General features: G+C 32.9%; 1 protein-coding gene across 18 annotated transcripts in view; it reads left to right on the top strand.

Moving 5' to 3' along the window:
* The window catches only part of Arb2a (ARB2 cotranscriptional regulator A), a 446,980-nt gene that overhangs the window by 343,639 nt on the left and 82,937 nt on the right, over window positions 1–20,404 (top strand). The window contains exon 11 of one of the 18 annotated variants that reach the window (XM_040273168.2): window positions 10,607–10,951. The exons of the other annotated variants lie outside the window; for them this stretch is intronic. Coding sequence (XP_040129102.1) covers window positions 10,607–10,644 — 38 coding nt within the window. The 3' untranslated portion in view covers window positions 10,645–10,951. Of the gene's footprint in view, window positions 1–10,606; window positions 10,952–20,404 lie in introns of those variants that run through there. 18 annotated transcript variants of the gene reach the window in all.

Below are 20,404 nucleotides of genomic sequence, written 5' to 3'. Positions count from 1 at the left end.
CTGCTAATGACAGGATTTCATTCTTCTTTATGGTTGAATAATACACCATTGCATATATATATACCACATTTTCTTTATCCATTCATGGTAGAACTATTTCTTAAGAATATTTATTACTTCTGAAAATTCCCAAAGTATATATAAAATGAAACATGTTCTTTTGGGTTGAATAATACATCCTTGCATATATGTATCACATTTTCTTTATCCATTCATGATAGAACTATTTCTTATGAATATTTATTACTTCTGAGAATCCCTAAAGTATATATAATGAAACATGTTAGGCGAATAATTTTGAGAGGTCTACTGAAGGCTCAAGTTTAGTACATTCCCCAGGACAATTGCCTTTTCAGACCCTTACCACCAACAGAGAATAGCCAGAAGGTATATAACCTGATAACTTAAGGTTCCTTAAAGTTAGTTAGGTTGGATTTATAAAAGTATCTAGAAAACAAAGACAAGTGATTATTCTGAGAACTCTCAGATTTTTTTGGAGTTATTTATAACTCGAGGTAGAATATAGCTCATATGGATCATAATGCCAGATGAATTTTTTTCCATCTAGCTCTTTAGTTTATGTTTTAAACTTTAAGCAATATGAAAATTCATTTTGGAAAATTATTTACTACACCATTAGTTGTCCAATGCCATCCTCCTTGCCCCAGAGATATTGCTATACTTACCTCTCATTTGTATATGAGTATATCATTTATTTAGGGAATTATCCATAATAAAACCATAATTATAGACCAGTATTACCTGTTTCCCAGTACATTTTATATGCCATTTGATCCAAATACCAAACTACTATTCTCAACAAATGTAAACAATTTTTAATTGTGCCAAGAAAAACAATCAGGAGAATAAACTCCTCTCCTTCTGCCCTCCATACTTTATTATTTTAAAGTATTATAAAACTGAATATGAATTATTTTGACCCTCTTACCATTTTTAGTTATCAATAGCATTTACATGGATAATCCAGAAACATCTTACCTTTAAACACATATTAACATTTAAAATGCCACTATTAAAATGCATTTTGTGGGTTGGGGCTAGGGTAGCTCAGTGGCAGAGCACTTGCCTAGCATATGCGAGGCTCTGGGTTGGATCCTCAGCACCACATAAAAATAAACAAAATCATTCTGTCCATTTACAACTACAAAAATTAAATGCATTTTGTAAGTATTCTACAGATTCAAATATATCCAAGTGAATTCAAACATACATATATGAATATCAAACTCACATTTTATGGGAATTTAAAAAGAAATTGGGTACAATGTACTCTTTTCAATTAGTATAGACTCTCTCTTCATTTTGAGTTACATGACCCCAATATAAGTTTCTTAGAAAACAAAACAAAAACAGCTGGATGCAGTGATACACACCTGTAATCCCTGTGACTTGGTTGGCTGAGGCAAGAGGCTTGAAAGTTTGAGGCCAGCCTTAGCAACTTAACAAGACTCTGTCTCGAAATAAACAACTTAAAAGGGCTGGGGATGTAGCTTAGTGATAAAGTGCCCCTGGGCTCAATCTGCAGTACAAAAAAATTACTGGTAGATTCTGTGGCTCAAACCCTCTCATCAAAACTTCCTTTCCCTCTCCTTCTCTATTCTTCTTCACCTGTTGGCCTTATTTTTCTTTCTTAAATACAGAGCTTTTTTTACACAGAAAGGGAGAGTAGCTACTAAGCAGTTGTAGCATCTCCTATTCAGCTTCTATAGAAGCAACCATCTCTCTAACCTAGCAATCAAATATCACTAAAGCCAAAGAGATTGAATATTAGGATCAGCTGTGATTGGCCAGCCTTAGTCAGTACCCATATCTATGAGAGTTAGGGATGAGCACGGCACTGTAATTAACAGCCCAGTGAAGACTATGGAGAGTTGAAGAGGAGTTCTTCTACGAAGGAGGTTTTTGGTATGTCCACTCGCCTTGTTCTTGTGTGAGTTTCTCCAGTTTCTTGGAAAATTTGATCTATGTGACACAGTCAGATCTCAGAGAGAAGAAAAAGTGTGAGATATCTAAATACAAGTTCATAACCCACTTGAATCTAATGTATGAAATATGATATGTCAAGAGCTTTGTAATGTTTTGAACAAATAAATAAATAAATAAATAACAAAGATCCTATATTGTAAGGGTTGAAACTGATTCTTCAGCTGGTATTTCAATCTAGGATTCTGAAATAGAGCTAAATATTAGCACAGTACCCTAAGTTACTTTTTTCTGCATTTGCTAATTACCAAATGAAGCCTGAGGCCTTCTATATGGAAAATCTACTTAAAAGTTTTCATTTCAGCTGTACCTGCACACCCTGAGGTAAAGCCCACTCATCTGCCCACCTATATTCTAAGATAACTTATTGTCATCCATTCCATAGACCAGTTTTGACAGACAGAGACTTTGTTCATTATTTCTTCATATTAATCCTTCTTTACAACCAAATTAATTTTTTCAAGGAATAGTTACTAAAATATTGAGTTTCCCAGTGTTCATTGTCTCTCTTGATTATACTTGCATTTGGTATATTTTTAACAAATAATTGTAGATCATAATAGAGATTTGGGGGGATTAGCCAGGGTCCTTGTATTTGTAAGCACATTTGTTCCCTATGCTTCAGGCAAAATAATCCCTAAGATGTCCAGATAATTATATTATTTTTTAATTACTATAAAGACTAAAAATATAGAACCTATTATATTACTCACAAGTTATTTTTATATCTAAATAAAATAATATAGGTACTTTGTTAAAGGACTCCTCTGTTTTGTTTTTTCCCCCAGTTTGGATTTTCTATTTTTCATTTCCTGAATATATGTGTATGATCTCTTTGTAGTCTGCTTTAAATCCCTTTTGAAAAGAAGTAGGGATATTAATTAATTCATAAATTAGTCAAATTACATTGAAATAACTGTGTATCCACTGTTCTTTCTCCTCCCCTATCTTCAGACAAGGTAGAAAATGTTTGATCAATGTCATTTTAATGTTTTATTGTATAACAAAAATTTATTTAAATATCATGTAGTGACTATTTCAAAATTGGATTACTTTCACAAAAACAACTTACTCATTAGATATATTGATGGACAGGTCAATTTATTATAAAATATTGAATTTCATTGATTACAAGACAACTTTAATCAGCTAAAGTCTGAATACATCTTTCAATCAGTGTTATAAGAAAGCATTATGTGAGGCTTAATTGGCATTATTTTTTCTCTCTAAGTGGCACAAAAAATTATGACGAGTCCTAAAATCAATGGTTTCTTGGATTTAATGACACATGATACCCTAATTGACTTTTATAGGCTTTTATTTTCCCAAAGAGTTTCACTTAAGTCAAATTTCTGTTGGCCAACATCTTTAAGAACATTAGGTTTGGTTTAAGAATTTTCTTTTATAAAGCCAGGTTTCTTTTTATAATGTTGATAAATTAATAATTATTCCCTAATGTATCTGTTTTTTAAAATCAGATTGTGTTGTTATATATTTTTTTAGTTGTAGTTGAACACAATACCTTTACTTTATTTATTTATTTTTATGTGGTGCTGAGGATCGAACCCAGGACCTCGCACACGCTAGACGAGCCCTCTACCGCTGAGCCACAACTCCAGCCCCATTTTGTTATATTTCTTAACCAGGACTACCCTCAGGTTAATAATTCCATTTACCATGTTTTCACTATTGTCGATTATTTTGTCTGTTTTTTTTGTATGTAGGAAAATAAACCCTATGTCATTTAGATATTAATAATTTAAGATTTAAAAGAAACTTGATAAAATGTTTCTTTCAAAGAAAAAAACAATTTTCTGTTGAGAACCTGCAATCCTTATGTGTAAAACTATATTAATCTTGATAATTCAGTTATAATTTTCTTGTTCTAAATCTCGTTGGTATGTTTCTGTTCTGATTTAGTGCCTTGTTTAAAGATTAATGTTACAGAGTAATTTACTGCAACTTCACAGATGGTATTTGAATCTTTGTAAATGGGCTTTGAATCCTATGCCCAACTCCATATATTCTTAGGTTAACATTAATGTAAATGTGGAATTTAAAACAGTTCTAAAAGATCATGATAGAAATTTCATTATCCCCTTTTAAAAACCATAAATTCTGAAAGGATTTCATGGGCTAATGTTTTTACTTTACTAACATGTTTAAAGTATAACTCTTTGTATTTGTAATCACTAGTCTCTATATGTTGAAGATAAACAAAAAATAAAATATATTACATTTTTTAAACCATTCTAAAGTTATAATCACAGGGTAAGGTAGTGTTCTTACTTTTACAGCTTCCTTTATGAAATGCTTTATAGAGTCCACGAACACACATTTCTTTTAGTGTCTTTCCTTTGATGTTTATAAAAGACCCATTCAAAACTGGAAGTAAGTGCTCCTAATGTGCACAACAGAATTTGGCTGAAGTTATTTGAAGCTACTAGCGATAACCTTTCTCTACATGTCTTCTGGGGGGAAGAGTGGTACCAACAATACCCGTTAAGCTGTAATTAGTGTGACTAACAACTAATATGAGAGAGCAGACTGAAGGTCACTCTTAAGAATTTGAAGGTATTAACAGGTTAAGGTTGTAGGGCATCCTACCCCCCAGCTTAATCTGTTGCCTTAGTTGGTGAGATTTGTTGAAGTCATCAGTGCCCTCTAACCCCAAGGTGTTGCTCTCTCATAATTTATTGGTCACATGCCAAGTTCCTCTTTCCTGTCTAGTGAGATGACTTTAGGAATGGCAAATTCATTTTAAATTTCTTGTTACGAGTGTCTACAGATTTTCAACCTTTTAATGCAGGAGAAAGATTACACTTTAATTTGCTTTAATGTGCTTATCCTACCAGTCTTAGACTACATTGAAATTATCCCTTTGCTATATTATAGAAAATTATTTGTTGCGAACATTTAATATGTATTATAAGAGGAACACTTAAAATTTAGCTACTAAATCAGATGTTATATAACTGATTCTAATACATGCTAAATATTCCACTCTTTATGGGCTACTTCTTCAAATTTAATGCCCACCAGTGGCTTTTGCTTATGTTTACAGTCAACTCTAATGCACTTAAATGATAAGAATTGAACAGAGGAATAAACTTTTATTTTCCTGAGATGTATTTTACCCCTCTTCTAGTATCTGGCTTTGGCTTCTTCTTCATCTCAGTATGTGATACCAACACATAAACAAGAGGAATGCCATAGAGCTTTAATCATTCTTTTCCTTTTCCCATAAAAGTCATGCATGTTATGATTATTTCTTTAGTTTCCATCTAGAAAAACTACAAATTTTTTTTTCTTTAAAAGCAACAGGCAGCAAGACAGCACTATTTAGAAAGAATCAAAGGAAACTTTTTATATTACCACCTTAGTCTTAGACTATCATGGCTATTATATGTATCATAGAATATATATTATAAAAAATTAAACCCACATAATTTATTGTCTAAAAATTAAACTGGGACAGGTTTCAATAACTAAATAAAGTTTTAAAGTTACAAGCATCAACCATACAACCCCAAAGAAAAAAATATTTAAAATGCACATCATCCCAGGTTTCTGGACCCATGGACATTTGAACATTTTGAAAGCACAGATGTAAAATCCATAGTTCTTATTTAAATACCACAAGAGATATTAGAATGTTTTCTGTAATATTTCTTCTATTCAAGTTTCTCTTAAACTTCAGTGAATCTTCCATCTCGCTATTTTATACATATTCCTCAGGTGATTCTTGGATGAACTGTTTTTTGTTTTAATAGTTTTTTTATTCTAATATGTATTAGGAAAAGGTGTGAATACACATAAAAATCATTTAATGGAGTAAACCCATTATATTATGGATTGGAACTGGGAATATAGAGAAAGTGAATTGTTATAAAGAAAATGTTGGGGGATTAGGGTTATAGCTAAGTGGCAGAGCTCTTGTCAAGCCTATGCAAGGCCTGGGTTCAATCCCCAGTACCATTCTAAAGAGATGGGGGTGGAACAAAGGAAATTCTGTATATTTTAATAGTTCTGGTAGTCTGTGCATATGAATATGTGAAAGTGTTGCAAAATAACTGAAGTTGGGGAAGTAGTGCTCTATCTAAACATGAAATTCCCCTAATTTTTTTTCTTTTTAGTCAAGAATTCATAAGATGTTTGTATTCCTTCATTTCCACTGTTTATTTAATATGTGTGTACGTGACAGAGTTTTCATTTTCAAAATAAGTCACCTGCTCTGGGCCTCAGTGTTGGACTAGATGATGTCTGTGGCTCATTTCCTGTGATTGTTTTTTTTCCCCCAACTCTGGGGATTGAACCCAGGGGTGCTTTACCAAAGAATTACACCACCAACTCTTTTTGGTTTTATTTTGAGACTGGGTCTTAATAAGTTGCACCAGCTGGCCTCAAATTTGCTGTTCTCCTGCCTCAGCTTCCCACGTTGCTGGGATTACAGACATGCTTACCATGCCTGCTTCCTGTAAATTTTTAACAGCCTACAGCAAATTAATCAGTCCTAAGTTAATAAATTCCTCAAGGATGGGAACCACATCTATATAACTTAATGTATATAACACCTAGCATAGTAACAAACCCAAGACATCATTAATATGTGCCCTTATTGATTGATTTACATATTATTCTTCTCCCTGCCCCCTCCCCAGTACTAGGAATTGAACCCTGGAGAGCTCTACCAGTATCTCACTAAGCGGACAGACTGGCATCAAACTTGCAATCATACTGCCTCAGCCTCCCAAATCACTGGGATTATGGGCATATGCTACCATGCCCAATACAATTTGTTTTATATGTTCTAATAACAAATTTAAGAATCTTTTTGCTTACACCAAACTAATAAGGAATTTTAATACTCATTAATAATCTAAAACTTTTTACAAATAAAAAGGAGATGAATGCTACACTTAAAGTTCACACACTGATCGAAAAATTTTTCATGCTAACATTTTTTGTGCAATGGCACCAAGGACAGAATTGGAAAGTCCTTTTTACTCCTTCTACACTATCTTATGATTAACTGTGAGAGTAAGACATCAAAGCTGAACTGACTTCAAAGCCTGTAACACTTTTGGTTTCTAGCTATTACTGTAACCAGCTGCTTCACCCTGACAGCAATTCATCTTACAGAGCTGCCTCACTGGGTTCCACCCCTCTGCTTCTCACCTTCCCCTATCCAAACCTATCAAATTAAAACCTACCCTTTAAACAAATGTTAGAGTTAAACTAGCCCAGGAGTTTGCACATTTGCTTAATTTCAAGATTTTACCATTGAAATAGACCAGATTATTTATTTATTTATTTATTTACTTCTTCCAAAATTATGCCTTTCATTCACCACAGGACTTTGGTGTATATTGACATTAAATATAATGGTTTTCGTTATGTTTATTTCAAAAGTATAACATATATAGGTAAGATTGTAGTTACAGCTTCCATTTCATGTAGGCATCAAAAATTGAAAAAGTAATGAGTATGGTATTTGGCCCTATAAATCATAAAATAAAAAGGAAGAAATCCAAATATTGTCACAAGTGCCTGAAATGTAATTCTTGAAAGCACTACTTTCTCTGGTAAGAGAAATGAAGACTCTTGGATATATGGTTCTCTGTATGAAAGTTAATATATTAACATTTAAGCTTGTCCTAGTCTCTTAACCAAGTAGCCACCTTGTCATAAGGTAGTAAACTATTATGCAGGCCATTTTTTTTACCACTGTAGAGCTCAAGTTGAATATTTTTATTAATGATCCATTTAAAAATCTAATGATATGACTTTGTTATAGATGTTGTTAAATATTTAGTACCATTGGGGGTATCTCATCTCATGAGGTCTAGTAGATAGAACCCACATTAAAGATCTGGTACCAAAGGAACTCACAGAGACCTACTTAATGATAGTTGTTCTAATCCTAAACCAGATATGAGATTCTAAATACACATTAAGACAAAGACTTTGGAGCTGTGGTTGTAGCTCAGTGATAAGAGTGCTTGCTTAGCATGGGTAAGGCACTGAGTTTGATCCTCAGCACCACATTAAAATAAAGGTATAAAAAAGGGAGAGATTTTTTAAAAGACAAGGACGTTGATGTCAGATTATGGAAATTAGATAGGGTTAGTATAATATCTGAATTGTTTTAAGAAATGAAATAGGCTGCATTGCAAACTGGCAAACTTTTCATCTTGTGTAGTGCTCAAATAAGGCCTTAATGACCATCTTCCAGAACTTTATTTTTCCTTGGTGCTGCAGATTGAACCCAGAGTCTTGTTCATGCTAGGCAAGAGCTCTACACCTATACCCTCTGCCACTTTTCAAGAATTTGATAGAGGTAATTCTTATGTTGGGTAGATTAGACAAAAGAATCTCTATAATTAGTCTACTAAAATTATAGGGTTCTATGTTTCTTAAAGGACATGAGGAAATAGGATTGAAGATTAAATGATGGTTATAGCATATAACTATTGACTGGACTTCCTCAACTAGATGTGCTTTACAAAGAAGTCATAAATAAACTAGGATGGCACATGCCTATCCTCCCAATTACCTGAGAGGCTGAGGCAAAGGATCACAAGTTCAAGACTACCCTAGACTTATCTAAAAATGTAAAGGGCTGGAAATGTAGTTCAGTGGTAAAGCATCCTTGGGTTCAATCCACAGTACCACAATAAATACATAAATCTTAAATTAGTATCTGAAAAGGATTTGAAAAGGAAGAGACATGAGTCTCAGTATATAATGGAAAGAAACAAAATGGTACACATCTCTTTTGGTGCTGAATTTTGGAATAGAAAGGAATCTACTCTGAAATGCTCAAAAATGTAAACATAAGGACAATGAGAAAGGAAGGATTTCTTTAAGAGCAGGACTCCGAATGAATTTTTAGAATGCTAGAAATAGAAACAAAAGGAATTTCTATCTGATTTACTTTAAAAAAGAACAAAATAAGTAGGAAAACAAATTAAATTTCTAGTTTTTGGAGATAGATGGTGGATATTTTAAAATGTTCAATTGGATTTAGGAAGGATATTTAAAAATAGTTCCTACAAAGAAATAATATGATCACAGCAGCTTATGAGCAGGATAGCTTTACACACATCTGTCAACAACAAGAAAGGGAGGAGCAGAGAAGAAAAGGACCTAGGAGTCACATTGAGATGTGATTAAAAAAAAAAGTGCACAGAAAGTTTAACAGTAAAAACAAAAAGGAATATATTCATTGAAAGTGGTAAAATTCATTGAAAGTGGTAAAAATCTTATCCATAGGAAATTTCTTAATTGATAGTACTCTGTATTTTTGTTTTGTTTTTTGAGGAACATATTAATTGCATAATTGCAGAGGACTATGAAAGCACAATTTGAGTACAGAAAGATCAGAGTCACTAACCAATATGTGGCTTTTGTCTAATCATTAAATTTCTCTAGCTCTGTCATCATTATAAATATTAGATAGTTAGGTATCTGATCATCCATAATCCTTTCCCTCCTAATTCCTTATTCACACAGAGTTAAATAAGCACTCTTTAGCCAAAGAACTGGGTTTCCCAAATAGCCATACAAAAGCTTACCACTATTCTGACCCATATTTTATTTTGAAATGGGAATATGAACTATACTGAAATGATCATTTATAACAACATTAATTTTGTTCAACACTTAACATCACTACATTGTTATTTACTGATTGGAAATTTGTACCTATCTTCTTTTAAATGACACATCAAGTTATGAATGAAATTTGTCTTATAAATCACATGTTAATAGAAAATTTGGAGCAAGTTCAATTCTCTGAGTATTTTATGTAACAGTTTGTACATTTATCACTGATCAGTGACATACTATCCTCAGCTAAGTGTTATTAAACCATTTACCAATGCTTATTAGAATGAAGAGAAATTACCAACTAATTTTCCAAAGGTGTAAGTGCATTCCTCTATATGTATATTATTTTGCATTCTTATTCTCTATGTATATGCCCTTTAAAGGATCCCAAATTCAGTTCTCTCTACTCAAAAAACGAAAGCAGAGGTAAGCACTGTACTGACAGTTCTGAATCCTTTGGCTGAAGTCCAACTTACTGGTTGTTTTGCCACACTTAGTTCCACATGACTGAGTTGAGAAGGCAGAAGTGGCACTGCGCTGGTCATGACCACTCCTACCTCATTCTTAACATTTTCATCCTAATCTACTTCCACACATAATGTACTTCTGCAGCAGTAAAAGAAGATGTAAAAATCTAGAATCAATTAACCAATGCAATTGCTCAGGATGCACTGGGATTTGTTTTTTAGGGTCATTACTTAAAGCATTTGTTCAGTAGCTACTCTCATATGTTTCATATATGAAAGAGAAATTAGGAAAAAAAGTCTCCAAAACCTAAGTTAAACATGTATGTCAAACTATTATCATAAATAGTATACATTTCTTTCGTATAAAGAATATACTTTAACTTCATCAAGAAAAAAATATGCCTTGTGAACAGCTGATTATACTGTGCACATTGAATCAGAATGTCAGAATCTTCTAAATAAATTGTTATTATGGAATAAGGCAGAACTTCAGCTCTGAATTTATATAATCCATTCCATTGTAGGTTTTTTCTTCATCGAAGAATACATTTCTCTGCCATAAATTGTACTGAGTATGAACAGCAGAATCATTTGAGGTTCATTGAAAATATAGAAGAACATCATGTTTCCTGTCCTTTTGTTAAACTTGGCATATTGATTTTTTTTGCACAGCTTGCAGCACAGAAATGTGATATACAGCTATGGCAAGACAAGCTAACCACATGTGAATTTGTTAAGTACTGCTGGATTAGCAGAAATTGTCTGACTGTGCAAATAGCAAGATTTGACTTCTGCAGGAACTCTTTATGACTTAATCAATTAAAATAACAAGTTTTGATTTTATTGCTCAGAATAAATCATTAGCAAAACTCATTTTTTCTTGATCATTCATTTATAAGATGTTTACATTCATTTTGTTTCTGCATTTCAAGCAAAGTAATAAATATGTAGAATTAGAACTAAAAGTTCAAAATCCAATACAAAAAGATAAAGATATAACAAATGTTACCCATTGTTTTAACAATGGTTTATAAATTTTCATGACAATGAGATTCTAGATTTTTATTTACATTTTCCATGGCTCTTTTTAAATATCCCTTTAGCATTCGTGCTTTCGGTTCCTTTTAGGCTCAGAGGTAGCAAGATTTGAATTTGCTTATACTTCTTATTGCATTTTAAAATAGAATGATGTATAAAGAGAGTAGAAAGTAGAGCTGTTTGCTCTTCTCTCAAACTTATTAAATCTTCTTCTTAAATACATCCATTAGATTGTTCACCTTTACTGACTTCAAAGAGTAGAGGTGGAGAAAGGATGAGATATAACTCTGCAAAGTGGTTTCCTGTGGTTTCTTAGAAGTGCTAATATGTTACCTATCATGTTTATAAAGTTCTCTTGAGTTCTCATAAGCAAATCAAACATTGTACAGTTTTCTGCAAAATAAAACTGACAGTCTATCTAAAGTGAGAAAATGTCCATAATACATACACATGATAATGTTGACACCTACCTTTTGCAAATATACTTCCATAAGACAGTATCTACACATGTAGATTTCTTCTAAAAATAAGATTTAAAAGAATTTTTTTTCAAAGTTTTCCTCTATATGTTCTCATTACTTTTAAACAGGTAGACATCTTCTGAAATTATATGTCAAATTTATCAGAAAGAAGTTTTTAAAAATTACCTGGTAAAAGCAAAAAGCATGATTTGTTCTCCTAATAATGAAAAAAAAAAAGGAGTGGGGAAGGGTTAAAGCAAAGAAGAAAGTGCCACTGGTTTGTGTTAGGTGACACTGTGCCCTGCTTGTCTAATTTGATTACACAGAGCCCCTGAAGCCTCAGGCAAAGCTGATTTTAGCTATAATCAGCTTCTTAACCTTTTGAGAACTAACGTAAACACTACCTACCAGTGGTTAATTATGTTGCTCTGCTACATACTACAAAGTGCAAAGGTAAAAGTGTAGAACTACAGTAACACATGTTATGACAAAATTTAATAAGATAACAGGATTGTGACAGAACAAGGTTCTATATATGTGATAAATTTTAAATTAATAAAGAGAGTTAAGGGTGAGCTTAAAAATATATATTAGCTATACCTTTTGTGTAAGTTCTATCTATAGGCACTGAGCATTCTTATACTACTTTTTCATTTACACTATCTTGTTCTCTGAAATCCTCTTTTAATTATATATATATATATATATATTTTGAATGAATACACATATATATGGATATATATTATAAATAATATATAAGAGATGAAAGAGTATTTATATATTTCTTTCATTTTTTAGAATAAACAAAAGTGGTTATAATATCTATATAAGTAGACCAAAATCCTCTTGGTTCACTTTTATAGACAATAAAAATTCATTAGAGTAAAAATGGATTTTTTATAGCTAAATGGAGTATTGTAATTACATAGACAAGAACCTTACTTTTTTATTTAAAATGAGAGCTCTTGATGGAGGAGTCTGATGTGCCATATGGGAAATTGATATTAAGATGATTTTATTGTCTATAGTTGGTTTAACTCTGGTGTGGTGATATTAGTAGTGGGGTAAAGAATCATAAAGATTGAATAATGTACTTAACAAGGATGTATCTTCAAATCATATTTGGTGGGAAAACACCAAAAGTAATGTTCTCCTGAGTAAGAGTTGCAGGTGACCACAAGAATATATGGAGCCATACCCATATTGGTAGGCCTCAGTACCAGAAATTTTGCTTGAAATTTCATAGTCTAAAAATTCTGAAGGGTAGGTTCTTAATGTTCCCCAATGCTACATATTAGAACAATTATCCTATGTAAAATTAAGTTAGAGTTAGGAGGAGGGAAAGCTTCAAACTAATATAATTTTTAAAATCTAATATCAGTTCATCATACATAACATGAATATGGTATATAGTTTACATTATGCAATATAGCTTATGCTGTGGTTATCATGAGCTTAAAAAACTGCATATGAAGTAGATTTTGGAGAAGTGAGAATCATCAGCCCTTTCAGAGTTTCTGAGGCATTAGGGAGCATTCACTGAGCAGTGCAACCAACTCATTTGGCCAAACTTGGCTATGTGATGAATAAAGTTGATCTCATTAATAAATAGCTTAAAGTTATTAATGTACATACCACCTGAAAAGAGTTCAGGTGACTTTTGTAACCATCTATATAGTGCTATGGGATAAATGAAGCCAAATATTAAGAAACTGTATGTTTGACCCCTTGCAGAAATGTTTCTAATTGAACTGTGTTTTTGTTTTGTAATTTGTTTGTTAAAAGAAAATTATATAAAACTCACTGTTGCAGCTGTTTGGTATAGGCATCTTTTAGACAAAGTCCTGTTTATTTTGCAGTGCATATTGCAAAAAATATATTTGTATAACATCCCAATATATACGGAAGGGCTGCTAGAGGCCACAGGTGTAGAGCCTCCAGCTGACTTTGGTCCAATTGGCTGTCCTGAGGCCTAAAGGATCATGATCTCTGCACAACTTATAACCTTCTCAGGGCCGATCAGGATGCGGGGTGCTATTTTAAAGAAAGTAGTATACTACTTCCTGACTTAGGATGCCTTTTTTTAGAAGAACCCTCAGGAAAAATACTTCACAGAACTCTGCATCCCTGAACAATTGTTTCTTTTTAGCTTCTGGACAATGAAAATCTTATTGTTATTCTAGTAGTTCCCAAACTTTACAGTGGTATGGTCTGTGCAATTGAGGCCTCTTCCCTGTTATAGTTAATCCAGAATATCTAGAGTGGGAGCCAGTCATTTTCAAATATCCTCATGTCTTCACCAAGTTGGAAACTATTTTTTTCTTTTTTTTATTGGTTGTTCAAAACATTACAAAGCTCTTGACATATCATATTTCATACATTAGATTCAAGTGGGTTATGAACTCCCATTTTTACCCCAAATACAGATTGCAGAATCACATTGGTTACACATCCACATTTTTACATAAAGCTCTATTAGTAACTGTTGTATTCTGCTACCTTTCCTATCCTCTATTATCCCCCCTCCCCTCCCCTCCCATCTTCTCTCTCTACCCCATCTACTGTAATTCATTTCTCTCCTTGTTTATTTTCCCATTCCCCTCACAACCTCTTATATGTAATTTTGTATAACAATGAGGGTCTCCCTCCATTTCCATGCAATTTCCCTTTTCTTTCCCTTTCCCTCCCACCTCATGTCTCTGTTTAATGTTAATCTTTTCTTCCTGCTCTTCCTCCCTGCTCTGTTCTTAGTTGCTCTCATTATATCAAAGAAGACATTTGGTATTTGTTTTTAGGGATTGGCTAGCTTCACTAAGCATAATCTGCTCTAGTGCCATCCATTTCCCTGCAAATTCCATGATTTTGTCATTTTTTAGTGCTGCGTAATACTCCATGGTGTATAAATGCCACATTTTTTTATCCATTCATCTATTGAAGGGCATCTAGGTTGGTTCCACAGTCTAGCAATTGTGAATTGTGCTGCTATGAACATCAATGTGGCAGTATCCCTGTAGTACGCTCTTTTAAGGTCTTCAGGGAATAGTCCGAGAAGGGGAATAGCTGAGTCAAATGGTGGTTCCATTCCCAGCTTTCCCAGGAATCTTCATACTGCTTTCCAAATTGGCTGCACCAATTTGCAGTCCCACCAGCAATGTACAAGAGTACCCTTTTCCCCACATCCTCGCCAGCACTTGTTGTTGTTTGACTTCATAATGGCTGCCAATCTTACTGGAGTGAGATGGTATCTTAGGGTGGTTTTGGAAACTATTGACAGCAGTTGTATTCCTTCTAAGCTTTAGCCACTTGGAATCTTAGAGCTAGATTGGTAGCTCACTTGTAGAAACCACATAGGACTATTTACACCCATTCATTATTTTCTTATTTATTTTTGCTTTTGCTTAAATTCTTCAAAAGTTTTTGTACTTTTGTAAAAACAAATGTCGAATGTTTTCTCTGATATAAGGACACTGGTTCATATTGGGGTAGAGAGGGGGAGCATGGTAGGAATAGACAAACCTTAGATAGGGCAGAGGGGGTGGGAGGGAAGGGAGGGGGCGTGGAGTTATAAATGATGGTGGATTGTGATGATAATTATTATCCAAAGTACATGTATGAAGACACAAGTTGGTGTGAATATACTTTATATATAATCAGAGATATGAAAAATTGTGCTCTATATGTGTAATATAAATTGTAATGTATTCCACTGTAATATATTAAAAAATCAATAAAAAATATTTTTATTAAAAAAAGGTTTTGTACTTTTGTAGAAATGTATAGTATTCTTTTAAAGGCTGTAATTTACATACTATAAAATACATTCATTATTAGTGTATAATTTAGCAATGTTTTAGCAAATTTAGACTTGTGCAACCATCACTTTGGTCCAGTTTCAGAATATTTTAATTACTCTAAAAGGTTTGTTTGCATTCATTTGTAGTTAATCCTGCTCCCAACTGCAGCCTCAAGACAACAAACGGTCCACTTTCTTCATAGATTTTCTTTTTTCTGAAAATATAACATAGATAGAATCATACTACATGTTGTCTTTTGTGTTTGGTTTCTTTTGTTTGTGGTAATTTTAATGAAATTCATGCATGTTATAGAATGTATTGGTAGTTCATTACTTTTTATTGCTCAATAGTATTCCTTTGTATGGATATTACACATTGGAGATTGAACCCAGGATCTTATGCACATTAGGCAATCATTGAAGTACACTTCCAAGCCTTTATCAATTTTTTTAAATTAATAAAAAGAAAAATGACTAAAGAAAGAAAAAGGAAAAGTTTGATAGATTTTTGTTTATCACGGTTTTTCATTTCTAGATTATGGTTTTGGTGTCATACCTGAGAAATTTTTGAAAACCCTAGACTACAAAATTTGTTTCATATTTTATTGTACAAGTTTTATAGTTTTAGCTCTTACATTTAGGTCTGTGATTTCACATTGAGTTGTTTTTTTTTGTGTGTTGGAATGTTCAATTTGAGGCATGTAGCTATTAATTTTCCTAGCGCCGTTTGTTGAAAACTATCTCTTCCCTATTGAATTGTTATGGACTGTTCTTAAATGTCAGCTGACCACATGTGTTTATTAATAGACTTTATATTCAGTTTCATTGATCTCTAACTCTGTTTTTATGCCAGTACCTTGTTGTTTTGAAGACTGAAGCTTTATAATAAATTTCAAAATTAGATAGTTTAAGTTCTGCTTTTTCTTTCTTTATATCATCTTTAATTGACCTAGCTATTTTTAGTTGACTTTTACTTCTTTTACTAAGTATTTGTAAGATTTATTTATTTATTTATTTATTTATTTATTTTTAGTTGTAGATGGACCCAAAATATTTCTTCATTTTTATGTATTTATTTTTATGTGGTGCTGAGGATCGAACCTAGGGCCTCACATGTGCGAGGCAAGTGCTCCACCACTGAGCTACAGCCCCAGCCCCAGTTTTTATTTATTTTGATGCTATGATAAGTGGAACTGTTTATTTTATTTTTGAATTGTCTATTGCTAGTATAAAGAATTAAAATTGATTTCTGCATTTTGATTTTATATTTTGTGACCGTACTAAAATTTATTAGTTCTAGAATTTGTTTCTGAACAACTTTTAGGATTCCCTACTTACAGGATCATGCCATCTATGAATAACAAGCATTTACATTTTCCTTTCTAATGTGTATGCCATTGGTTTATTTTCTGAGCTTCCTATTCTGGCTGTAACCCCCTATACAATTTGAATAGAAATGATGAGAGCAACTCTACATTCTGATGTTTTCCTCTTCAGGGCGTTGCTGGTGTTTTTGTGTGTGTTTGTTTTTATTTTGTTCTGGTTTTAGAAACTTGCCTGAACTTAATCTTCAGTAACTGACTCCCCTTCAGGATGGGTATTTTTTAATTTTTATTTTATTTGGGCTGGCTTCTTAGAGATTATTCCTTCACCTCCAGTTTTTTCTTAATCACCCCATACCAATAAGACTCTGTGGATGAATTTGTGAGATACAGAGTGCATCCAAAGTTTGAAGTCTATTCTGAGCCTTTATTTTTCACCAAGCTCTCCTGGGACTTCTGCAAGTACTCAGCCTCCCAGTCAGCCCCCTGAGAAGCTCTCCTTATTGAATTTCTTCTGGCTAGTCTACTGGTCTGCCACTCACCTCAAGTAAGACTGTTACCTCATACTAGCTGATAACATTGCTGGGAATGGGTTCCTTTTCTTCTACTCCCAATTCCAGTAACAAAGCTGCAAGTTTTCACAGATAATCCTACTCTGGAAGCACTACCAGCTGCCACCATAGATTGCCACTGTTCTTACCTGTAGTTCAGGAGATTTCACCAATAAACACTTCTTAATTTGTTGTTTACCTTTTCGATTTTGTATTTGACACTTCGGTAGCTGTTTTAAGAAGAGAATTTGCCAACCTCTTCACTTGTCATCACTAGAAGTCCTGCTTGGGTTTGTTGTTGTTGTTGTTTTTCCTTTTCTTTTACTACTGGGGAATTGAACTCAGGGATGCTTTATCATTGAGCTATATCCAGCCATGTTTGTTTTTTTAATTTTGAGACAAGATCTCACTAAGTTGCTTAGCGTCTCTTTTAAGTTGTTGAGGATAGCTTCAAAATGGTGGTCTTCCTGCCTCAGTCTTCAAGTTGCTGGAACCACAGGCAGTGCACACGCACCTGGCTTCACTTTTGTATGCCAGACCCCTTCTGGAGTGTGATGGAAAAGCAAATAAATACAAATAGAATCAAATAAAAAATAAAGGAAATTATAAAAATAGGAATATAAATTTCTTATGAAGCAATAATGATTTTAAACTCCTATGACAGATATTCACAGTGTGTCTAGGACTAGAAATGTCTTAGTATTGAAATAGAGTTTTACTCTGTCAGAAAATACAAAAAAAAAATCCAAATCACAATTGGTGATTTGTCATTTAGATGTAAAATACATGGGATTTAGAGAGAGTGTATGTGACCAAAAAAATAGAACCAGTTGGCCCATACTGCTACCCTGGGATCCTTTATGTTTCATTTTATTTTGTTTTCTAAGGTTAAATCCCAAAATTTATACAACTTTATACTGTAGGAATGTTTTAGAAAATGCAGTGATAAAACTGCCAGATTGAAGGTTTCTTAAGTGCTACTGTCCAAAATCACCAGGCATGCTTGAAACTAGTAATTCTTGTCAGAATATACACTCTCAGCATGTGACTTTTATCTGCAGGTGGCAGAGCATATGTTTTAGCACCAAAAAATGTAAGGTGGCAGAGGGAGGATATTTAATGTGTTTTAACCTCTTTTTATTTTTAATTTTCTTTTATTATAGCTACTTAGTTCAGGTCAAAAGCAGACTAACTAAAATGTTTACAGATCTTAAGAACTATATTTAAATTAGGAAAAAAATATTTCAAATCAATTTGTCTCATTTGTTTTTATTTAGCATATGAATCAAAGTTATTGAATCAGTGTTTCCCATAAAGATAAAATACAGTGTTATCTTATATAACTAACATCCAGGGGGTGGGTTCTTCTCTTCAAGTGGCTTTTCTAGCTAACTTATAGTTAACCCTATAAACACCACAGTCACTTTTGTAACAATCCATTTTCCTAACTTAGGAAGTGATGATGTATGCATGGCTGGCAATTAGGTATAGCTAGCAAATATCACTTGTAGTTTCTGATTAATTCTTACTACATGATTCAGACCTGTAATTCTGTACATTAATCTTAATTAAGGCCTCAGGTGAAGGACAGGAGTTACAAACTCAAACCCCAATTGATTGGTGATGTGCATGCAGGAATAACAGCCCAGAGTTGTCAGGTTTTCTGGTTTTCCCAAAGAAGCCTTAAGTCTGCATATTTATTTGAAATTTCTCTGATTTTAAGGATTGTAACAAAAATTTAAGCAAACTATTATATAGGTTAAATAAAACAGCAGCCATCCATACCAAGCCCATAGGTGACAGTTTGTGGCCTCTGGTAGGGAAGAATAATCAGAGTCCCTTCTGACAATAGCCTCTGCCAAATTTTTTGGTCCTATGTCTGTTGTTCACAAAAGCATGTATAATGTTCTCCTCAAATGATTGTCTTTACTGTGTTACTGTACAGTTCTAAGGTAATGTGTTTTTATTGGAAGGTATATTGAACTAGACTTCTACAACCTTGTTTCTGAAGCTAATACTTTTAGCCTTTCCTCTATTAACTAAGCCCTGGTCTAAGCATTTTGTAATGTATTAACTCAATACATTATAGTTTTTAGAAAAATTTTTTAATTTTTTTTAATCTTATGATTGGTCAATCATTTAACTTCTGAAACTGTTTCACCATTTGAAAAACTATAGACAAAGTAAATTTATTCTACTATTTTTGTTTGTCTTATTTTGCCAAAATTGTAAATATATACTTAGGAGAATGTTCATAACTATTGAGATGATTGAATAATTTGCCACTTCAGTGAGGCACGACCTAATCAAACATACCTAGAAGTATTATGAATTTTAAAAAATAGTACTGTGATAATATCCTTTTTTAACTTAAACAGAAATTGGTTTCACTAATGTCCTTTTTCATCAGAATTATAATAAATAAAATAAAAAATAATTCTGACTACATTTTTATTAAGATAAAATTTATATATCATAACATTTACCATTGCAACTATTTTAAAATGTATAATTTAGTAACTTTCAGAACATTCACAATGTTATATAAACATCACCACTGCTTAATTCCAGAATATTTTTATAATTCTAAAAAAATAAGAAACCTGTACCCATTAAGCAGTCACTCATCATTCCCTCTTCTTTTCTTCCCCTGGAAACCACTAATCTTCTTTCTGTTTCTATGCATTTGCTCTTCTTAAAATTTCATATAAATGGAATCACAACATATGTGGCTTTTTGTGTCCAGCTTTCTTCACCTAGCATGTTCTCAGGCTTCACAACCATGTTGTGTGTATCAATTCTTTATTACTTAATTGAAAGACATTTGGGTCGTTTTTACTTTCCAGCTGTTATTAATCGTACAGCTGTGAACATTCATGTGTAAGTTTCTGTTTGCTATTCTTTTTAGTATATATGCCTAGGACTGAAATTGTTGGGTCATACAGTAATTCTATGTGTAACTTATTGAGGAATCACCAAACTGCTTTTCTGGTCACATTTTTGTCATAAGGTTTTTACTCCCAGTTACTGGGGGGGGAAAAAGCTTATACATTGAAAACTTTTAAATTTCGAGGCCCCTCCAAAAAGTTTATCAATTAATCTCAACTATAAAGTGATTTGAGTTCAAATCTCTCTTTTGAAATTATTAAGCGTTTCT

The sequence above is a fragment of the Ictidomys tridecemlineatus genome, chromosome 1 (genome assembly GCF_052094955.1).
Source record: "Ictidomys tridecemlineatus isolate mIctTri1 chromosome 1, mIctTri1.hap1, whole genome shotgun sequence".
In the NCBI taxonomy this organism is placed as follows: Eukaryota; Metazoa; Chordata; class Mammalia; order Rodentia; family Sciuridae; genus Ictidomys; species Ictidomys tridecemlineatus.
Note: the sequence above shows the minus strand (reverse complement) of the source record. Positions and strands in the feature narration are given on the sequence as shown.